This window comes from Balaenoptera acutorostrata, chromosome 2, assembly GCF_949987535.1.
Source record: "Balaenoptera acutorostrata chromosome 2, mBalAcu1.1, whole genome shotgun sequence".
Taxonomy (NCBI): Eukaryota; Metazoa; Chordata; class Mammalia; order Artiodactyla; family Balaenopteridae; genus Balaenoptera; species Balaenoptera acutorostrata.
In genome coordinates, this window is record NC_080065.1 from 166,940,248 (window position 1) to 166,962,778 (window position 22,531).

A 22,531-nucleotide genomic window follows, 5' to 3' on the forward strand; every position below is an offset into this window, starting at 1 on the left:
TGGTGAGGTTGTGCAGGGATACAGGTGTTCCTCAGGATGCTGGGCTGAGGGGTCTGGAGCTGGAGGAGGGCTGCAAGTTTTCCTTGGGAGAGCACAGAGGAAGAGAGGGACCCAGATGGACCCAGGAGAACAGTAGCAGGGCAGAAGCCTTCAAGGGAGGAACGAAGGCTTCTGCATCCTACCTGCAGGATGTGGGAGTGGGAACAGGGCAAATTGCAAGAGCCCTCCGAATACACACAGGGTGGATGTGATCAAAAAGCCTTTCTTGGGATGTGACTCCGCAGAGTCCTGGGGAGCCCGGGGGCAGGAGGAGGGCTGCCCAAGGGTTTGGCCTCTTCCCTCTCTTCGCTCCCCCACTGGGGACACATGTTCCTCCCACAGGCCCGACTGCCTCTGAAGTGGATGGCCCCCGAGAGCATCTTCGACAAGGTGTACACCACACAGAGCGATGTGTGGTCCTTTGGGGTACTGCTCTGGGAGATCTTCTCCCTGGGTGAGTGCAGGGCAGGGTGCAGGGGAGGGGGCAGGCAAGATCACAGGTTCCAGGTCGCTCCACCAGCCCCTCTGCACAAGGAGCTGAGCAGCCCAGGTCATTCTGAGGCAGGTGGTTGGAGAGCGCCCTACCTCTCCCCTTCACCTCCAGCCTGTGCCAGGGCAGAACCCTGTGTCCACTCAGCAGCTCCTGGGGTCAACACAGGTCACAGAGGGTAACACCATACGAGTTCCCCCGGATCTCTCCCTCCCTGGCTGAGCCCCTTCCTCACCTGCCACTGGGGGTGCTGCTCCTGCTTTTGCAGGGCTGGGAGCGGCTGGGAGGAGACTGGGTGCTCACTCAGTGACCACACCTGCGAGAACCTCACATGGGAACCTGGGCCCTGCTGGGACCAAGGTGAAGCCCCCCCCCCCACCAGGGTAGGGGTGAGGCAGTAAACAAGTGGGAAAGTGAAAACACTGAATGGCAGCCATGACCGATGCTGTTACTAAAAATAAAAGAACATGGAAGAGCGCAGGAAGGACAGCACTGTGTGTGAGCCAGCGGGGCCAGGAGGGCCCAGGCTGATGAAGGTGGGTGGAGTAGAGGCAGGTGGGCCTGGGAAGACAGCAGTCCAGGATGAGGGGTTAGCCACGGCCATGGTCCCCGCCTGTTGGAGGTGGGCAGCGTGTAAGCAGGTGGCATTGGGAGATGCAGTGAGAGCTAGGAGAGGTGGCTCGTGCAGCCTCTGCAGGCCCACTGGGATGAGAACCTGGAATTTAAGTCTACTGGGAGCCATGCAGGGTTTTGAGGGAAGGATAGAGCAGTCTGACTCTTGTCTTAAAAGGGTCGTTCCACTGCTGTATGGCTTGCAGGAGCTGTTTTTCCCCTGGTCAGGAGAGGCAAGGAGGGAGCTAGGAGGGGTTAGGTCCTGTTTGCTGGTACAGCCACAGGACTTAAAGAAGAATTAGAGGAAGCTTCTCCTAAGAGAGGTCATTGTGACAGGGCAGCTCAAATGGCTCATCGAAGCTCTACTGACCCTGATGATCCCAGGATGGGACATGTTTTCGCTAATGTGCCTGTGATAAGCGCTGATGCTCATGGCAGCTCTAGCAAGCGCGTGCCACCGTCCTCTTAACCCGATGAAGAACTAGCAGTTGGGGAGGGGAGCAGCAGGCCGAGCGGTCTGCCATGGAGGGCCAGGACAGAGGCGATTCGGGGTCTGGGCTGAACAGTAGTAGCCTGCTCCCCACCCACCCACCCACCCATCCTGTTCCTGCCCTCAGGGGCCTCCCCATACCCTGGGGTGCAGATCAATGAGGAGTTCTGCCAACGGCTGAAAGAAGGCACCCGGATGAGGGCCCCAGAGCTGGCCACTCCTGCCATGTGAGTCTCTTGGGAAGCTGTGAGGCACTGGGGGGCCAGAGGGGTGGGTGGGCATTGGGAAAGGGGAAGAGGGGTTGTGTACGGGCATGGGAAGGGCGGCATGCAGGCAAGGGTGGGAGGTGGGAGGTTGTTCAGTCACAGGGGTGGGCGTGGAGGCCTGCAGACACAGTCTCTCACTCCACCACTGGTCCATTGACAACTCTCCTCCCTGCAGGCAGGAGGGACAGCCCTACCTAAGCCCTGGGGAGGGAGGGAGGCAGAGCAGGCGTGAGGGGTCGTTAGGCAGGGGGCTTAGGGTCTGCTGGGGTAGGGTGAGGGGTGCACTCAGAACACAGTCCAGCATCTGGCTGTACCCGCAGACGCCGCATCATGCTGAGCTGCTGGGCCGGAGACCCCAAAGAGAGGCCTGCGTTCTCAGATCTGGTGGAGATCCTGGGGGACCTGCTTCAGGGCAGGGGCCATCAGGTGAGCCCCCACTCTCCCTGTCGGGCTACAGCAACCTCTGGCCCCAACCCGGGGACCATCACGTGGATGGTCAGAGCCCAACTTTGCCCATGAAGAGCCCCAGGCTGGTCCTCAGGGAGCCTACAAGGAGCCCTGTCTCCCAGCAGAATAGTGGTGTGTTCCTCTACCTCCCTCTCTGTCCCTCTGCCCCCTTCACCTGCCTTTGACTTGTATCTCCCCCCACAGGGGTGGGGAACAAAGGCAGCTCAGGGCCTCAGCAAGTGCCCTGGGACCTGGAGGAGGGAACAGGGAGCTGCCTGCTGCCCCAGCCTCAGGGGCTGGAGACAGGCACTTGGGGTCCACTTCTGCCCAAGAAGAGGGTGGGAAGCACTAGTGCTGGTTCTTGAGGCTGCGGGGCAGCCGGGGCTCTGGAGTGAGGATGGTCCTGTTGTGCCGACCTCCTCCTCAGATGGGGCGCCTGGGAGGGCTGTGGAGAGAACTTGCCTGCTCCTTTAGTCCTTGGAGCCCTTGAGCACGGCACTTGAAGGGTCAGGAACTCCAGCAGTCCTGAGGGCAGGGACGGGCCTAAGGGGGCACAGAGGCCTCTGACCCTGGCCATTCGTGCCATTCCTGCCAGGAAGAGGAGGACTGCGTGGTTTCCTGTGGCTCTCAGAGCTCAGAGGAGGGCAGCTTCTTACAGACGTCCACCACGGCCCTGCATGTCATGGAGACCGACGCTGACATGGAGGACAGCCCACCGAGCCTGCACCGGCACAGCCTGGCTGCCAGGTCAGCCGCCCTCTCCAGGTCCAGGGGTCCCCCAGGCAAGGGGGACATAGTTTGTTTTATCCTCATCAGTCATCAAGGAAAAGTGAACTACAAGGGCTTGAGAGGCCATTGTATGCCAACTCAACAAAGTGACATTCAATGACAGTGCCGGTTTCGGTGACACCCTGGTGGTCCTGGTCAGTCTCGGGGCCCCTCCAAGGCCATGTAGCCTTGCGACTTTGCTTTTCTCCACACCTCCTCAGTTCTTCCCTCTGGCATCCTCTGCTTGCCCGCACTCCTAGCCCCTGAGAGGCCCTCCCCCTGCCAATTTCAAGGAAGTGCCCATCTCAGGCACAATGCCCTGGCCAGCTCCACACTGCAGGGAAAGAAAGCGGAGCGGGTGGGGAGAGGGGCGAGTCCCAAGGGCCACTGGTAGGGACCCTGGGAGCAGGGCAGGTCACTCACTAACCTGTATTTAGGATTTAGAATGCAGCCTAAGTTCCCAGAGTTCGGAGTCAGAGGTCTCTTGCCAGTGTATTTCTATAGTCCAAGAAAGTCCATCCACATTCCCATTGACGTTGCTGAGAGAAGGGCTCTGAGACTCCCCACCCCATCTTCCCCAGCATAGAGCAAAGCCAGGCCTGGGGGACAGGAACACCCAGCTGGTTCTTGCCAGGCTCCTTCCACCAGCCCCCGAACAGGCACTCGAATGTGCACACACATACACGCACGTGCAGGTCAGGCAGTAGCTTGCAGCACCGGGACTGCCTGCATTGTACAGGGTGGCCCATCCTGGGGCGAAGTCCCCCCCCAGTCTCTCTCCAGTTCCATGTCACACATAAGCTGGGTGCCCTCCACTCACCTTCCACACCCTCCCCAGTGGAGAAGGGTGCAGAATGAGAGGTGGAAAGAGCTTTCAGGAAGGGTGCTGGAGTGCGTTTCTCAGCACTTTACGTTTTCTCCCCACAGATATTATAATTGTGTGTCCTTTCCGGGATGCCTTGCCAGGGGGACTCAGACCCAGGGTCCCTTCAGGATGAAAACGTTCGAAGAATTTCCCATGACCCTGACAACCTACAAGGCCTCAGTGGTAAGTGGGGTGGGTGCACCTGTGCGCCCCAGGTCAGGGCCACTGGGCTCTTTCCACAGGGAGTCAGATATCAGGAAGTCCTGAGGCCAGCAGCAGAAACCAGCTTGAAAATGTCAAGTCCAGGTTGTGCCACCGTGTCTCTGCTGCTTTCACCTGTGCCCTCCTCACTGACAGAGGGGCTCCCCTCTCTAGCACCCCAGCCTTTCTCTCCCAGCAAGGTAGAAACTCCCGTAGGAACCCAGCAGAAAGATGACTCCTTCTAGATGGTTCTCCTGGGATCAGCCTGAGTCAGGACCCCCCCTTTGGTGGCCATCAAGCCACATGGCCAGAGAGGAGGAGATGGTGTCACTAGAGGAGGAGGCTGGGGTAAGGGGCACGGAAAACCACCTGTGTTCTCAGATGCAGTCAAGCAGAGTAGACCTCTTACAGCTCCGTGAGGCTGAAGGCACAGACAGCCTCCCAGCCTCCCTCCAGATGGGGTTGGTGAGTGAGCGCAGGTCCAGGGGAGGCTGGGTGCAGAGGCGGCAGTGGGTGCCCTGGACCAGAGCCATGCAGACCCGGGCTCCCATTCCCAGGGCCAGATGAAAATGCTGGGGGGCCCCCATCTTTGACAAGAGTGCACTTCCTCTCCACGGAAATCAAAATGAAAACCATGCCAAGTCGTGCTAAAGGTGACCTAGCCCCCCTAAACCTGGGATGCGTCTAAGGATCATTTTTCTATACTATGAGCTGCCAGATCCTTTCGATACTTTCCCTGTTTCTCCTGGTGCTCCTGCTCTGCCTGTGCCTTGAGCATGTGTATAGCCACCTTTTATGTCTCCCAGTGGGGTGTTCCAGTTTTGCCACCCTCCTGAGTAGTGAGGCATGGTCCTGTCAGGCCTCAGTTTCTCCCTCTGTGGTGGGGGCATGTGACCCTAACCTACAGGCTCTGGTGATGGAACGGATGCCTGTTTCCCGCACACTTCCCGTAGGATGAGTGTCAGGTTGGCAGCGGGGCAGGTCCTTGGGGCCCACAGCCTTGGCTTGTTTTCTCTGCACAGGATAGCCAGACGGACAGTGGGATGGTGCTGGCCTCCGAGGAATTTGAGCGGCTGGAGAGCAGGCACAGACAAGAAAGTGGGCTCAGGTAGGGCTTCTGGAGCCTCCTCCCCTGGAAGGGGCCAGGGAAGGGAGGCCAGGCCGGCATGTGCCTGTCACTCTCTTACCTGAAACCTTTCATGGCTCCATAGTGCCTTTCTGTGTGTTCAAGGCAGGCCACTCTGGGACTTGAGGCCTTTGTCCACCAGCCTTACCAAAGGCCCCCTCTCCCCCATCACTGTCCTGACCCAGTACACCTGGTGCTGGTCCCCAAACCTCCCTGCCATTCGACAGATACTCAGACAATATTCTTTGTGAAACCAGGAAAGATCCACCATGCCCAATGCGTGTAACACCCTTCCCCCAGCCAGGGGAGGCCACAGATCATGTGACCTAGAGATGGCTGGTGTCCTACTTTGATAAGAATATGGTTACAGAGAAATCCTCCTGTGTGCTTGCATAGGGGGGTGACCTGCATAAACAGTGACCTCCATTTGCCCAAGAAGATAGCCCCCGTCTCTAAAAAGAAAACCTGAATATTTAAACTTTTAAGGGTATATATAAAGTAGTTAAATGTCTACTTATCCACTTTACTGGTTGACTTGCTCATAGCTGTTTAAATGACAGGACTTACAATATTATATAAAACAGTGCTCTTTTCTGCTTTCTTCAGATCCTTGTGTTCAGACCGTTCACTTCTACCTTTGACACCTGTGTCTGTCAGGGTCCCCTTTTTGGGTCATCTGACACAGTTTTTCAGAGCAAATCTTGGCTTCTGCCTAGGCTGTTTTTGAATCAATAGATGTTGTCTCTGAATATTTTACCCTAGACCACAGGTGTTAATTTTTATCACATTAGGATAGTTGATGCCATTTTTCGCCTTTCTGATAGGTATAGTTAAGATCTCTACAACTTAGCCAAATATCTGTTATTTTCCCAGAAGCTTACAAAGGGCATGTTTGCAACACTGTGGACACTGGTGGTTGTGGGGTCGTATGCCTAGGGATAATTACTGCATCTGTATCATACATCTTGGCCTTTTTTGTTTTTATTGATTCTGTCGGGTGATCTCTATTAGTAACCTAGGTTTGGAAAATTAATGCTAATTTATTTGACAGAAATAGTTTCTGGCTGTTTCTTTACAGAACAGTTTTTTTATCTCCCCAAAAAGTAATTCAGTAAGAGGGTGAGCCAGAGGATGGTAGCTAGTTAAATTCAAATCTCCACAGATCTTCCTAAAAACAACACATGGAACAAGGCCTGTCAGAGCCCATGCCTATGATATAACCAGGGGAGAGACTTCAGCTATGTGTGGGTATAGAACTCAGCAGCAGAACCAGCAGAGCCATGCCCAAGCCCTAGCAGAAGGAGGGCAGGATGGGGACTGCCCCGTGAGAAGGGAATGTAAAGGTCCTTGGGACGGTGGCCACAGAGACTGGGGAGACAACAGAGTATGAGCACTAGAACAACTGCTTGGGAAGGCACTGCTTCTGAAAGGGCAGTGAGCAGGAAGTGAGTGTACACCTCAGGTGCCTGGTGGTGAAGGAAAAAGAAAGTTGCAGAAGATTCTTATGGAAGCAAGATTGTATTAAGAATCCAGAAGACAGATACCCAAGGATCTGTTCATTACAGAAACTGCACCTCATGATAGGGGCAACAAAGTGCACTATTCTCTTCCCAGGTCCCCTTAGAAACACGTTGTGATGAGCCACAAAGAGGTGTAGCAGGTGACTTGGCAGGTGCATTCACTTGGCATATGGAACATTCTCCAAACAGGTGCAAGGATGGAATGTGCCTTGGAGGCATCTGTCAGGGAGAAGGAGGGAGTTTATCTGCCCAGTTCTTTCCTATCTCCTCTTAACCACTGGTTAGTACTCACCCTATGGGAAGTTAACTCACCCTCACTTCCAGGTGGTTCACCCAGCCCTTTCAATGGCCGCTCAGGATGCCAGATCTCATTCCCTGTGGTGTGGCATTTCATCCAAGTCTGTAGGTGAAAGGAAGATCTGGAAACCCTGGGCTTGTGGTTGGTCAGTATGGATGAATGGCAGCAGCCAAGAGGGGGTCCAGCACTCCCTGCTAAGTGACTGGCTGGTCCCCAGTGGTGATAGAGCATAGGACACAAACAGAGCCTTTGGAAAGAGGGATGCAGTTGAAGGAATTCAAGGTGATATGGATCTGATACAGCACTCCTGAATGAAGAAAACTAGGGAGACACCCACATCCCTGGCCCCCCTTCCATAGGGTAATCTCAGCGTGAATAATCATGAACAGAAAAAATAAGCACTATCCATATAAGAATAAAAAAGAAAATTAGAATTAAAAGGTTTCAATAGCTGTAAACACTCCAAAAAAAAAAAGCATGGAAAAACTGTGATACAACACATCAACATGAATTAAATTTATAATTAAATAAGCAGCTGCACAATGAATCATAAATTCAAAAATTCAGAATAGAAATGGATGAACAGTGTGAAGATATCAAATGGGAGCTGACTAAATTCATGGAAGAAATTGAAATAAAAGACAAATCCTCTCAAAAATGGAAAGCAGAGTGCCCAAGGGACAATTAGATATGATCAGACTTACAGTGGAGGGCACATTTGATAGACATGAAAAGAAGTCAAGAATTTAAAACTGAAATAAGTAAAGAGGTAAAGAAGCGTCAGAAAGAACGTGAAAAATTTAGAAGTTGAGTAGAAAAGATCCAACATGTGTACAATTGGTGTCTCTGAGGAAGAAGAATGCCAACAGTGAAATAGAACTAATATTTTAAATATGTAATTCAAGATAACTCTTAAATAAAAGGAGACCTGAATCTACATATTGGAAGGGTACCTGGGAAAACTGGCCCAAGAAGAGTAAACTCTGAGGCATATCCTAGTTGACTTTAGACTTTAGAGATAAACGTTCTGGAAATCCAGGCAAAAAGACCAAGTCACTTAAAAAAAAAGAGAGAGAGAGAGAGAGATTGGCATCAGGTTTTTCAATAGCACCAAGCAAAGCAAAAACAGAAGCAAAAGCAAAGAAACAAATTTAAAAAAAAAAAATGAGTGCTAAGGAGGCAGAATCATAGGGCCATCAGTGAGGCAGGTGGGGACTGGAAGCAGCAAGGCCTCCTGGGCCAGGGGGAGAAGCTTGGATTTTATTCTGAGGGTGATGGGAAGCCACTGAAGGGTGTATCAAGAGGAGAAGGACACCATCTAATTTGAAGGATCTCTGAAGACTGGCCTATAGGGAGGCATGAGTGGGAGAAGAAAGATGTGCTAGGGCAGCCCAGAGCATGCAGTTATGGAAGCTCAACTCTAAAGTAGGGGCAGAGCATGGATTGAGGGGCATGGATGCATTTTGGAATAGACAGGACAGGACTTCTGGGTGGGCTGGATATAAGGGATGAGGGAAAGGGAGGAAGAAAGGATGACACCCAGGTGCTTGAGTCATTGAATCAGCGTTGGTGTCATTTACAGAGACACAGGGGAGAGAAGCAGGTTTGGGGGAATGAAGTTGGGCTTTCTCCATTGTCCCACACCCAGGCTTGGGACAGAGAAAGCTCTGGTGTTTTTGCCAACAGTCACATCGGTTCGTTTTTGTATTTAAGTCAAGTCTGCGTGTGCTTCCATTGGCTTTTCTTATTGCTCCGGTTGTGTCTGGTGATTCCTATCAGACCCAACATGGTTTCAATCACTCTTCTCTTCTTTTCTGACTGACGTCACCTTCCCTGTCTCAGCAGCTGTAAAGGACCAGGCAGGAATATGGACGTGACCATGGCGCACCCTGACCCCCCAGGGAGGCGGCAGAGGCCAGACCCAGGGGCCCAGGGCCAGGTGTTCTACAACAGCGAGTATGGGGAGCTGGCAGGGCGACCAGAGGAGAGTGATGGCATCCCATCTGCCCAAGTGCCCTTCTTCACAGACAGCAGCTACTAAGGCAGCTTCGGGCAAGGCCCACTGGACCCTGGGCTCCAACAGTTGGTGGGGACCGTGCCTGGCCAGCGAGCAGAGGGCTGGAGGCCCAGGCTGGGAACTCATCTCATTCGGTCTGGGGAAGAGCAAAACCCAGGCTCCAGGGCTCTCTTGAACTCCATCACCATGCCTGCCCAGGACCACCCTGCCGATCCCTGGGGCCCTTCTCCCCTTCAGATTCAGATTCCGCTTAGCTCAACATCCACAGGGGCCAGCCCTGGGTCGGGCACTCTCATGGGAAATATCTCTTTGGGTGCCTCCTCTCATCATGGTGGGTGGTGTGATCCCTGATTTCTGATGAGGAATATGAGGGTCTGAGAATCACATAGTAATCAAGGTTCAGCTGTGGTCTCCCAGCATCCACCCAAAATGCTGCCCCCTCCATGCAGCCTCTCTTCCCGTGGGAATGGTTTTCCTCACTTGCCACTCCAAGGCTCAAGAGAAGATGCATATGGCTCAAAGATGCATTCCAGCTCTAAGCAACAAATGAGAAATTTGTGGGGGGAATGGGGGTGTCCTCTCCTGAGCCTGGCCAAACAGCTCAAAGTAGCCATCTCCGCAGTGCCGAGCCAGTTACAGCAAGCCTTCTTCTCCTGCGTGTTGAGAAGTACTATTCAACATTGTTTTTTTCCTTAGAACTTCAGAGACTATTTGAGCTGCTGTGAAGAATTTACTTTTTAAAACTTCCGTCTGAGGGGAGCCCAGGGAAGGTTTTTCTGAATCTGGACGATCCTTGCCTCTGACACCCAGTTAAGTGCTGTCACAACAGACCCCACTCTGGCCACCTCTTTCTGGAGAAAGTCCCCAGCCTCACCTGCCTAGCCCAGAACTGGAAGAGTCACCCGATGGTCTAGAGCTGCCCCATTTGAGAATCACCTGGTTCTTCCCTCTGGGACCTAGATCTGCCACCCAAGGCACCATCCAAGCTGTGAACAACCTTATGAGAGGCAAGCACTGTGGGTTCCACCGAGGAAGGCTTTGGGGTTGGCCCAGAGGACCCACCAGCATAGCTCTGTACCAGGAGGCAATCAGTGGATGTCCCTGTGGCCCCAGGGAGGCCCTGTCTTCTGCCCCCTGATCTGTACCTGACATCAGTGCCCTGGCAGGTCAAGCCTCTCTCACAGAACAGCAGAGGACCATCTGGAGGCAGGAGCCATTCTGCCCAGGGCCCCCGCCTCCCCAGCCCAGTTCACACTCCCTAGCTACCCACACCCCTAGCAGGAGAAAGACCCTCATCCCAGTTAGCACCACAATGTTTGACACCCCACCCCCACCCCATGAGACGCTTGCAGGACAGGCGGCCGTGCAGCGAGCAGGGGCTTGCCCGGCAGGAACCCCCCCACATTGTGTATTGTTCCTTTAAGATATGGTGAATGCAGGTATGACTGTCCCCAGTGGACCTCCTCCTCTGATGTCACCTGCCTGTGAGACTTGGGTCTCAGGTTTACCTGGTGGAAGTCCAGAGGCTGTTTTCAATCAGAGGAGCAACTCATGATTTGCGTGCAGGGGCCCAGGCCTGAGACCCCTTCCCACATGTGTACCACCTGTTTGTGTTTGTGTCACTTATTCTCCTGTCACATAACTGCACACACAAAAATGTACTGGGAAGAAAATCTACCCCCACCCCCCCTTGTAGAACATATGCTCCGAAAATATAAAATATTTAACAAAAGATAATAATAAATTTGATGCCAGTCCTGAGTTACAGTGAATGGGTTCTCAGCTAAATCCCAGGTCTCTGTGATCAGCCTTCCTCCTGCTGATCATCAGCCCCACAAGGTCACAGGACTGGCCACGCAAAGGAAAGGGCAGCAGAGGCAGCTCAGCCCCCCTTCTCTGCCCAGTAGGCTGTGGAGTCTCCCAAAGCCACCAGCAGAGGGTGCTGGAAGCACCAGGACGCAGGGTTCCACTCTGAGCTGGGAAGCGACCAGCTTGGCTCCTGAGAGAGCTAGGAACACACTCCCCTAATGTTTACTTTATGAATAAAGTGACAGTGCTTTGTCCCCACCTACCAGAACCAAATGCTGCCTCAGGCCCTAAGCACCGGTGGCCCATGGGCCTGAGAGCACAGCCCAGGCTGGGTCCCTGCCATCAGCTCCCCAAGTCTCACCCCCCACCCCAGAAAGAGCCTATGACCACCTCCATCACAGACCACAGACGGGGACAGGACAAGAGGGGTTCAGCGCGCACCCAGGGTCACCTCCATGACTGAGTGGACTCCTGGACTCCAAGATCAGGGGGTTCTGAGCTAGGACCCTTACTTCAATCCCTACCCAGAGAGATGAGCTCCACCCAGGAGAGTGTGGCAGGGCCCTGCCCTGGGATGTTTGTATGCCTTCCCTTCACAAGTGAGTGGCTGGCATAGAGGTGGCTTTCGATTGAGGTGTGACACTGGCCCTCTGGGCACGACCTCAGCAGGCTTCCCAGGAGGGCCTAGCCCAGGAGCAGTCCCAGGGACTCAGGAAGGAAATCAGGCCATGTCACGTGGACCCAGCTGTCAGCACAGCACAGTGGGCACCTCACCCAAGGGAGCAGACAGAAGCCCAGCAAAGGTCAGGAGCCAGAGGCCACTTTGTGGCCAGGCCCTGCGCCTACCTGTTCAGGCCTCTCTCACTCCTCGGGCACCTGCTGTGTTGCCTATACCCCGCGGCTGCAATGCCCACTGTCCCGGCCTCGTTTTCACTTTCATGGGCAGAGTCCCTCCTGACAAAGGCAGCTTTTGGTGGTAGTGGGTTTGCTGTTATTTTTACCTCTATAATAATTCTAAATGTGAATACGGAAAAGACCCCCGCTGAGTTTGGACATTTTAACTTTACAATATCACTGGTTGAATTTAACCACTTTCCGTTGGCGAATGTCTCAACCCAGGTGTCAGCCATCTGGATGCCTGCCTGTTCACCCAGCCCAAAGTGCACCCACATGTTGTGGGAACCAGTGCCCCCACTGTGCCCAGTTCCAAGAGGTGCTGCCCTTCTGGGCTACTCTGGTCCTGCCTGGGATGGGTGCACAGGGCTGCACTGAATGTCCCCACCTGCCCTCACTCCCCAGAGCACCAGAGACTCCAGGTGTGAATAGGAACTCGGCCAGCGAGGGTACCATCCAGGAGCATCTTAACAGGCAACAGTGTATTCCCACCTCGGGGTCCCTCAGCCCCTCCCACGTCCCAGGAACCTTCTCTTCTCTCCTCCTCTCAGGCCCCAGCCCTTCACAGGGTGCCCACCCACCCCCTTGTCCCACCTCCCCTCCTCCCCAGTCTCACACTCCTATTCATTTCTACCAGAGAGCCATGAGTCGCCTCCTTTAGAAGGAATCAGGCCACGGGAACACTTGAGTGTCCCTTGATTCTGTCCTAATGTCACCACTGCCCCTTGGCATCGGGCCCTGCTCTGAGCCACACATTGTCCTAGGCCCTGGGACACGGCAGAGTCCCTGTCCCCACAGTTCCCATTGTAAGGAGTGACATGTGGGTGGAGCTCTGTACAGGAGGAAGATTGGTGTGGAAGGCCTTGGGTCAGAAGGAAGGAGGGACCTGGTTGGGGGGGGTGGGTGGAGGTAAAGAGGAGAGGCTGACAAGAGTCCTGGGAGCAAATTAGGAGTTGGTTTCTTGTTTTAAGGTGAAGCTTAGAGAAAGTGGTGATGAGCTCTGACTTACATTTATGCTCTGAGAAACACACCTCTTGAAGGAGCAGAACAGGACCTCCTGGGAGCCGGGTGAGGCCTGGGTGGGGAGAGTCTGGGCTGCACCAGGGTGGGCTGTGAGTCCCTGACCTTGATGTTCACTGTCAGTAGGGGGAACAGCTTCCAGCACAGACACTGGCCTCCCCCACCCCCATGGTGGATCCTCCAGGCCACTTGTCCCTAGGAGGCCTGGGCCAACTCTTGAGGCCGGGCACCTCAGCCCAGATAATCAGCTACAGAGAGTGTCCGAGGTGCTGGCCAGTGCCCATGTCATGGGGTCCACCCCACCAGATGTCCACATGCAAGTTCAAGTTCAGAGAGGGAACGGCAGCATCACCAAGAAGGAGGCCTGCCCTGTGGACCGCTGAGCGAGGCCTGGGTGCCATGAGCCACCAGGAAGAGAGCCTGGGCCAGGCTGTGCTCTGAGGGCTGTTCGCAGCTGAGAGTGGAGAACGTGGCACCCTGAGGCTGGGTGTGCTGGGCCAGGCACTGCCCCTTAGGGCCTTAGTTTCTCATTTGTGACTTGCCACCTTGCCACCTTGATTATGAGATAACAATTGAAATGCACCTAGGAGTGACCACACTAAGGAGGAAGCCCTGCCCTCACCAAGTCATGTCCTTCAAAAGCAACATTAAAAGTCAACTGGGAAAGACACTGTCTGCAGTGGTATCCAACCCCAACACCTCCCCTCCATGGACTCACCCACCTACCCATCCCCCAGATACCCACTGCTCCATCCACCCACACATCCATCCACCGACCTGTCCATCCATCCACCCACCCATGCATGCATCCATCTATCCATCTATCCATCCATACATCCATCCATTTCCCCACCCATCCATTCATCTGTGGCTGAATAAACGGGAACTCAACCCACCCACAAATGCCCCTTTCAGGAATCCCAGAGACCTTTTGGGGCTTCAGCCAGGGAGGATGGAGACAGAGTTATTCTCAGCTAATCGGTGAGGGCTTCAGTGAGGAGAACAGACAGGGGATTTGCAAAGCCTGGTTTTTTTTGTGTGTTTTTTTTGTTTTTTTTTTAATTTTATTTATTTTTTATATTTTTATTTTTGGCTGTGTTGGGTCTTCGTTTCTGTGCGAGGGCTTTCTCTAGTTGTGGCAAGCGGGGTCCACTCTTCATTGCGGTGCGTGGGCCTCTTCACTATCGCGGCCTCTCTTGTTGCGTAGCACAGGCTCCAGACGCGCAGGCTCAGTAGTTGTGACTCACGGGCCTAGTTGCTCCGCGGCATGTGGGATCTTCCCAGACCAGGGCTCGAACCCGTGTCCCCTGCATTAGCAGGCAGATTCTCAACCACTGCGCCACCAGGGAAGCCCGGAAAGCCTGTTTTTAGAAGGATTAGGGTCAACCTGATGTTGAAAGAAGAAAACGTATCCCTTGTATGAGACCAAACTGGGGAGTTCTAGAAGTCAATGAGCAGCCTCTGAAGATCTGCTGGAGCAACTGGCTGCAGGCACCACTGCAGGGCAAGTGAGTCATTCCTGTTCTGGACCGCAGTGGAGTGGGTGCACCTCTGTCTCTTCAGAGCCAGATGGAAACCTCTTTACTTCCCAGCTGGAGCCATAGGTGGCAAAGTTTGTCATAGGCCAAATGTGGGAGGCAGGAGGGATAATGAAGGGGCTGAGGGAGGAACTCAGAGAGGTTGGGGACAGAGAATCGAGGGCTTTGGAAGGTGGTGGGGCAGCATCTTTGAAGGTCTTGGTCACCATCCATGGGACACGGGGTCCAGTTAGGCAGGTCAGAATGGCTCCCAGGGTGTTATCTCTGCGTTGCTCTGGGCTACTGCCAGAAGTCCATCAGAGCTGGTTTGACAGCCAGGTATGGACCACCTGGAAGGAGGGTGCTCCCTCTCCCCAGAATGGAGGGCCTGGCCCCCTTGGGCACAGATAGGTATCATGGTTCCCTCCATGGCCTGGAGAGATGGGAGTAACAGAAGGGATTGCTATTAAACCCTTGGGTTTTAAGCTGTTGAATCAGCTTCAAAGAGTCCTCACTTTAGGATGGCAGGGAGCACTTCTTTCTGTGGGTTGGGCCTTGATCTGGAGTCTGGGCTGGGACATCCCCTGGGGTTTGATCCACCAGCTCCCATTCCTCACCTGGCAGGCAGCTGCTCCCAGTCCCAGTGTGTGGAGGCAGCACAAGGTGCTGGTCAATGGGGGACCTTCCAGTCCTGAGGGGCAGTAGAAGGCATGGGAAGAGAGCCAGGTGTGCAGACACACCTGGAACTGGCCTGGGAACCCCTGGCAGGTCACTGACTTTCTCTGAGTTGCCTTTCTCCTGACTCGTGAGGGCGATACCATTCCATTTAAGGAATGACTGCTGGCTACACCTTCAGTCCATGGATCGTAGGGCCCCACTCTAGCCCAGGCTGAAACAGGTGGACTGGACTTAATTATATAGGACACAACTTGGCCACAGCCACTGCAGTCAGCACAGCCACTTAGAGCAGTGCAACCTGGAGGAACCTCATGGGAGACCCCTGGGGATAAGTGGCTTGTCCCCCGAGCCTGAAACAGTGTTTGAGGTTTGGTACTGCTGGCTGCCGGCTTGTCACCCCAGGGGGACACCTATCTGAAAAACCAGAATTTCAGTCTTTGCTTAAGCCATCACTTTCACCAATGCCGGGAACCCACACAGCAAAACCATGTGGACGGCAGCTGACCCTGTCCACCCTACCCACAGCAGGGTTTTGCGGGGAGGAGTGCCGTGGACAGGAAAGGGGAAGAAGGAAGTAGTCGAGGGAGCCCAATCAATACTGACCCAAGGGAAGCTGCCCATGCAGACCGGAATAGACATGTTGGTAACACAGCTCAGAGCCTCAGGGCCCAGATGACTGAGCTATGAGGAAGAGAAAGGAGCCCAAAGTGGGTTGTTGGGATAGATTCATGGCATGACCATGGGCAGGACACCACAGCTCTGAGCCCAGCAACCCTCCTGCTCTGGCCCTGCCTCCAGCCTGCTTATCTTCAACCACTCCAACTTTTATAATAGAAAGCCCCGAAGCCTTGCTGGGATGGCCTCATCTGGGCTCCCAGGAGAGCCCTGGACAAGTCCACCTGAGTCATGGTGACTACTCGGGACAAGAGAGGGAGGGGTCTCCTGGTTGGTTGGTGTGGAAGTCCCGGCCCAGGAGGACTTCCCTGGGAGGGGACAGGGTGGCCATATGGACAGGGGGAGTCTCTGAGTCCAGGCTATGGCAAAGGGACCCCAGGATCCTGGGAAGCCCCTCAGGATTGCCCATCCATGCCCAGCCTCTGTGGGAAAGGAGCACAGAGGAATGAGGGAGGGCACCATGAGAGCTGTTTCCAGGCTTGTGTGCGCACCGACTTCAGAGATTGACAGAGGAGAAGTTTATACTTGAGGAACATCACAGATACAAGGAGAGTACACCATAGTGAGTTATCGTAAAAAAAAAAAAAAAAAAGAAGTGGGCATTAAGGACCCTCCAATGATGTGCAGTAACCAAGGCACCAGCTGCCCACTGACGTGAAAGGCGCAGCTGGGTCCGCCCACCCAGAGCGGCCACACTCCTCACTGAGAGGTGGAATTGGTGTCCACAGTCCTTTCCAGTTTGCTTCATAATTTACGTAGCCAGGTTCTCAGACAGGGCTCAGAAACACAGACGCTGGTCTGACAGAAAGAGAATGAGAAGAGAATAAGAGAGCTCCTGGGGCCTCACGGGAAGGGGTTGCCTTGCAAGGTGGCCCCAGCCCAACGCGAAGGGGCTGCTGGCCTTGCTGCCTTTGGCACAGCACGGCAACAACTGCCAGACACCCTCCCCAGGTGTTTGCTGAAGTCAGAGCCACAGGGGAGGCCCAGGCAGATGCTGATGGCTTCTGCTCGCCTCTGCACCCTCGCCCTGCGCCAGGTGGGCTCCAGCATCCCTCTGGGACCCTCTACTGACCTGGTGGGGAGGAGGTCATGCAGATCTTGGAGGATGTGGTGGCTTGAGAAGTACCCCCAAACTATCCAGCTCCTAATTCCTGAACTTTTGAATGTTACCTTATATGGAAAGATCGTCTTAGCAGACGTGATGAAGTTAATTACCTTGAGATGAGGAGATTATCCTGGAATATCCAGTGAGCCCTGAATGCAATCACATGAAATCTTATAAGAGGGAGGCAGAGATTTCACACACACACACATATAAAAGGAGGAGGCAGTGTGACCATGAGGCAGAGATTGGAGTGGTGTGGCCACAAGCCAAGGAATGCTGGCAGCCACCAGAAGCTGGGAGAGGCCCATAGAGCCTCTGTGACAATGTGCTAGGTGTTCTCCAGTTACTTCTACTCAGGGTCGATGGTTTCTCCGTGAGCTACATGATGCCCAGAGCTGAGGACCAGCGATGTACTTAGGGCCATGGAAAGGTTTTCATTTTAATTTCTCTTTAAATCAAAAAAAAGTCAGAGTAATGAATACGTATATATAAAATAATGGATCCAGCCAGGATTATATTTTTTTATTGAAGCATAGTTGATTTACAATGCTGTGTTAATTACCGCTGTATAACAAAGTGATTCAGTTATACATATATATACATTATTTTTTAAATATTCTTTTCCATTATGGTTTATCATAGGATATTGAATACAGTTCTCTGAGGTATACAGTAGGAACTTGTTGTTTATCCACTCTATATATAAAAGCTTACATCTGCTAACCCCAAACTCCCACTCCATCCCTCCCCCAACCCTCTTCCCCTTGGCAACCACAAGTCTGTTCTCTATGTCTGTGAGTCTGTTTCTATTTCATAGACAGGTTCATTTATGTCATATTTTAGATTCCACATATAAGTGATATCATATGGTATTTGTCTTTTTCTTTCTGACTTCACTTAGTATGATAATCTCTAGGTCCATCCATGTTGCTGTAAATGGCATTATTTCACTCTTTTTTATGGCTGAGTAGTATTCCATTGTATATATGTACCACATCTTCTTTATCCATTCATCTGTAGATGGACATTTATGTTGTTTCCATGTCTTGGTTATTGTGAATAGTGCTGCTATGAACATAGGGGTTCATGTATCTTTTTGAATTATATTTTTGTCCAGATATATGCCCAGGAGTAGGATTGCTGGATCATATGGCAATTCTATTTTTAGTTTTCTGAGGAACCTTCATACTGTTTTCCACAATCAGCCTGGATTATATTCATCTTTATGCTAACACAGTCATAAACTGTATATTTTAAACAGTTTTTATGGAGGAAGACACCCACCTACTAAGGCAAAAGTGCCTGGGGCCCACAAAAGGCACAATGCAGGCCTTCTTCCTCTTATAAGTAATTGTCATGGGGGCTTCCCTGGTGGTGCAGTAGTTAAGAATCCGCCTGCCAATGCAGGGGACACAAGTTTGAGCCCTGGTCTGGGAAGATCCCACATGCCATGGAGCAACTAAGCCAGTGCGCCACAACTACTGAACCTGTGCTCTAGAGCCCACAAGCCACAACAACTGAAGCCCGTGTGCCACAACTGCTGAAGCCCACTCACCTAGAGCTCCTGTTGCTCTGCAAGAAGAGAAGCAACCACAATGAGAAGCCCATGCATTACAACGAAAAGTAGCCCCCACTCGCCGCAACTAGAGAAAGCCCGCATGCAGCAATGGAGACCCAACACAGCCAAAAATAAATAAAAATAAATGAATTTTTAAAAATTGTCATGGACGCTCCCATAGGGTATTTTTGTTGGCATGTCTGCTTATATTTGTAGGACTAATTTCTTTTTTTTTTTTATCACACACACACACTGTATTTTATTTTTACAAGAGATAAATAAACTGACACCAAGCATTGTAAATGGATGACCACACAAAAGCTACAGTGATTGCAATTACCAAACATGAAACACACTCATACTATGTCATAATATTGACATTCAGCCCAGTAATCCTCCACTGTAACAGCTCCTTTACCTTGGAGTGAAAATTGATTTGTATATTTTTTGCCTCTGAGTTCTTGTGAGATTTTTTTTTAATTCAAACAGAAAGTCACAAAAATTATAATCATCCTCATCAGTTCACTCAATCACATGTAATTAATTTTCTTTTTCATCTTGATCTTTTGTTAGCACTTTTATGAATTCATCAGTTTTCCATTAGAGTTCTGAAAATGCTTATTCATTCAGTTCCACAGTATAGTCAGTTAACAGACAACTGTACTTGTCAGAGTCTTTTCCATGAATTCCTTGAAGATGAAACACTTTTATAGGAACATTTTTGCAAAAGCATCAGAGTACACCCAGAACTGTCTGTAAATGACAGAAGACTTAAAAATGACCATGGTTAAAGATTTGATAAAAGCTCATAATAATGCAATTGACAAGGAAATTTAGTTATTTCTGAGATATACATTTTAAAGTAATAACTAGAATTATGACTTATAACATTATACCAGAACATATAAGAGTTTTAGAAATTTCATGTAATGTCTGAAACATTTATATTAACATATTTCCATACAAATAACCCAAAGAAAGTTTAGTATTAGTTGTTTTTTTGTTTGTTTGGTTGGTTGGTTTTTATACTGCAGGTTCTTATTAGTCATCAATTTTATACACATCAGTGTATACATGTCAATCCCAATCACCCAATTCAGCACACCACCATCCCCACCCCACCGCGGTTTTCCCCCCTTGGTGTCCATACGTTTGTTCTCTACATCTGTGTCTCAACTTCTGCCCTGCAAACCGGTTCATCTGTACCATTTTTCTAGGTTCCGCATACATGCCTTAATATATAATATTTGTTTTACTCTTTCTGACTTACTTCACTCTGTATGACAGTCTCTAGATCCATCCACATCTCAACAAATGACTCAATTTCGTTCCTTTTATGGCTGAGTAATATTCCATTGTATATATGTACCACAACTTCTTTATCAATTTCTCTGTCAGTGGGCATTTAGGTTGCTTCCATGACCTGGCTATTGTAAATAGTGTTGCAATGAACATTGGGGTGCATGAGTCTTTTTGAATTGTGGTTTTCTCTGGGTGTATGCCCAGTAGTGGGATTGCTGGATCATATGGTAATTCTCTTTTTAGTTTTTTAAGGAACCTCCATACTGTTCTCCATCGTGGCTGTATCAATTGACATTCTCACCAACAGTGCAGGAGGGTTCCCTTTTCTCCACAACCTCTCCAGCATTTGTTGTTTGCAGATTTGCTGATGATGCCCATTCTAACTGGAGTGAGGTGATACCTCATTGTAGTTTTGATTTGCATTTCTCTAATAATTAGTGATGTTGAGCATCTTTTCATGTGCTTCTTGGCCATCTGTATGTCTTCTTTGGAGAAATGTCTATTTAGGTCTTCTGCCCATTTTTGGATTGGGTTGTTTGTTTTTTTAATATTGAGCTGAATGAAATGTTTATATATTTTGGAGATTAATCCTTTGTCCATTGATTCGTTTGCAAATATTTTCTCCCATTCTGAGGGTTGTCTTTTCGTCTTCTTTATGGTTTCCTTTGTTGTGCAAAAGCTTTGAAGTTTCATTAGGTGCCATTAGTTTATTTTTCTTTTTATTTCCATTACTCTAGGAGGTGGATCAAAAAAGATCTTGCTGTGATTTATGTCAAAGAGTGTTCTTCCTATGTTTTCCTCTAAGAGTTTTATAGTGTCCGGTCTTACATTTAGGTCTTTAATCCATTTTGAGTTTATTTTTGTGTATGGTGTTGGGGAGTGTTCTAATTTCATTCTTTTACATGTAGCTGCCAACTTTTCCCAGCACCACTTATTGAAGAGACTGTCTTTTCTCCATTGTATATCTTTGCCTCCTTTGTCATAGATTAGTTGACCATAGGTGCGTGGGTTTCTCTCTGGGCTTTCTATCTTGTTCCATTGACCTATGTTTCTGTTTTTCTGCCAGTACTATATTGTCTTGATTACTGCAACTTTGTAGTATAGTCTGAAGTCAGAGAGTCTGATTCCTCCAGCTCCGTTTTTTGCCCTCAAGACTGCTTTGGCAATACGAGGTCATTTGTGTCTCCATACAAATTTTGAGATGATTTGTTCTAGTTCCGTAAAAAATGCCATTGGTAATTTGATAGGGATTGCATTGAATCTGTAGATTGCTTTTGGTAGTATAGTCATTTTCACAATATTGATTCTTCCAATCCAAGAACATGGTATATCTCTCCATCTGTTGGTATCATCTTTAATTTCTTTCACCAGTGTCTTATAGTTTTCTGCATGTAGGTCTTTTTTTCCCTAGGTAGGTTTATTCCTAGGTATTTTATTCCTTTTGTTGCAATGGTAAATGGGAGTGTCTTCATAATTTCTCTTTCAGATTTTTCATCATTAGTGTATAGGAATGCAAGAGATTTCTGTGCATTAATTTTGTATCTTGCAACTTTACCAAATTCATTGATTAGATCTAGTAGTTTTCTCGTGGCATCTTTAGGATTCTCTATGTATAGTATCATGTCATCTGCAAACAGTGACAGTTTTACTTCTTCTTTTCCAGTTTGTATTCCTTTTATTTCTTTTGCTTCTCTGATTGCTGTGGCTAAAACTTACAAAACTATGTTGAATAATAGTGGTGAGAGTGGACATCCTTGTCTTGTTCCTGATCTTAGAGGAAATGCTTTCAGTTTTTCACCATTGAGAATGGTGTTTGCTGTGGGTTTGTCATATATGGCCTTTTTTATGTTGAGGTAGTTTCCCTCTATGCCCATTTTCTGGAGAGTTTTTATCTTAAATGGGTGTTGAATTTTGTCAAAAGCTTTTTCTGCATCTATTGAGATGATCATATGGTTTTTATTCTTCAATTTGTTAATATGGTGTATCACATTGATTGATTTGCGTATATTGAAGAATCCTTGCATCCCTGGGATAAATCCCACTTGATCATGGTGTATGATCCTTTTAATGTGTTGGTGGATTCTGTTTGCTAGTATTTTGTTGAGGATTTTTGCATCTATATTCATCAGTGATATTGGTCTGTAATTTTCTCTTTTTGTAGTATCTTCGTCTGGTTTTGGTATCAGGGTAATGGTGGCCTCATAGAATGAGTTTAGGACTGTTCATTCCTCTGCAATTTTTTGGAAGAGTTTGAGAAGGATGGGTGTAATTATTAGCTCTAATTATTATTAGCTCTTCTCTTCTCTAAATGTTTGGTTTTTTTGATAGAATTCACCTGTGAAGCCATCTGATCCTGGACTTTTGTTTGTTGGAAGATTTTTAATCACAGTTTCAATTTCATTACTTGTGATTGGTCTGTTCACATTTTGTGTTTCTTCCTGGTTCAGTTTTGGAAGGTTATACCTTTCTAAGAATTTGTCCGTTTCTTCCAGGTCGTCCATTTTATTGGCATAGAGTTGCTTGTAGTAGTCTCTTAGGATGCTTTGTATTTCTGCAGTGTCTGTTGTAACTTCTCCTTTTTCATTTCTAATTTTATTGATTAGAATCCTCTCCCTCTTTTTCTTGATGAGTCTGGCTAATGGTTTATCAACTTTGTTTATCTTCTGGAAGAACCAGCTTTTAGTTTTATTGATCTTTGCTATTGTTTTTTTGTTTTGTTTTGTTTCTATTTCATTTATTTCTGCTCTGATCTTTATGATTTCCTTCCTTCTGCTAACTTTGGGTTTTGTTTGTTCTTCTTTCTCTAGTTCCTTTAGGTATAAGGTTAGATTGTT

At 49.8% G+C, this 22,531-nt stretch overlaps 1 protein-coding gene across 6 annotated transcripts in view; it reads left to right on the forward strand.

Moving 5' to 3' along the window:
• The window catches only part of FLT4 (fms related receptor tyrosine kinase 4), a 40,568-nt gene extending 29,680 nt beyond the window's left edge, over nt 1–10,888 (forward strand). For 3 of the 6 annotated variants that reach the window (XM_007169828.2, XM_057541751.1, XM_007169829.2), the window contains 7 exons: nt 382–493; nt 1,759–1,858; nt 2,218–2,323; nt 2,940–3,091; nt 4,040–4,160; nt 5,201–5,286; nt 8,965–10,888. In XM_007169828.2, coding sequence (XP_007169890.1) covers nt 382–493; nt 1,759–1,858; nt 2,218–2,323; nt 2,940–3,091; nt 4,040–4,160; nt 5,201–5,286; nt 8,965–9,163 — 876 coding nt within the window. In that variant the 3' untranslated portion in view covers nt 9,164–10,888. Of the gene's footprint in view, nt 1–381; nt 494–797; nt 1,186–1,758; nt 1,859–2,217; nt 2,324–2,939; nt 3,092–4,039; nt 4,161–5,200; nt 5,287–8,964 lie in introns of those variants that run through there. The other 3 variants (XM_057541750.1, XM_007169831.2, XM_057541752.1) reach the window with 2 other exon arrangements.
• Nucleotides 10,889–22,531: the final 11,643 nt, after the last annotated feature.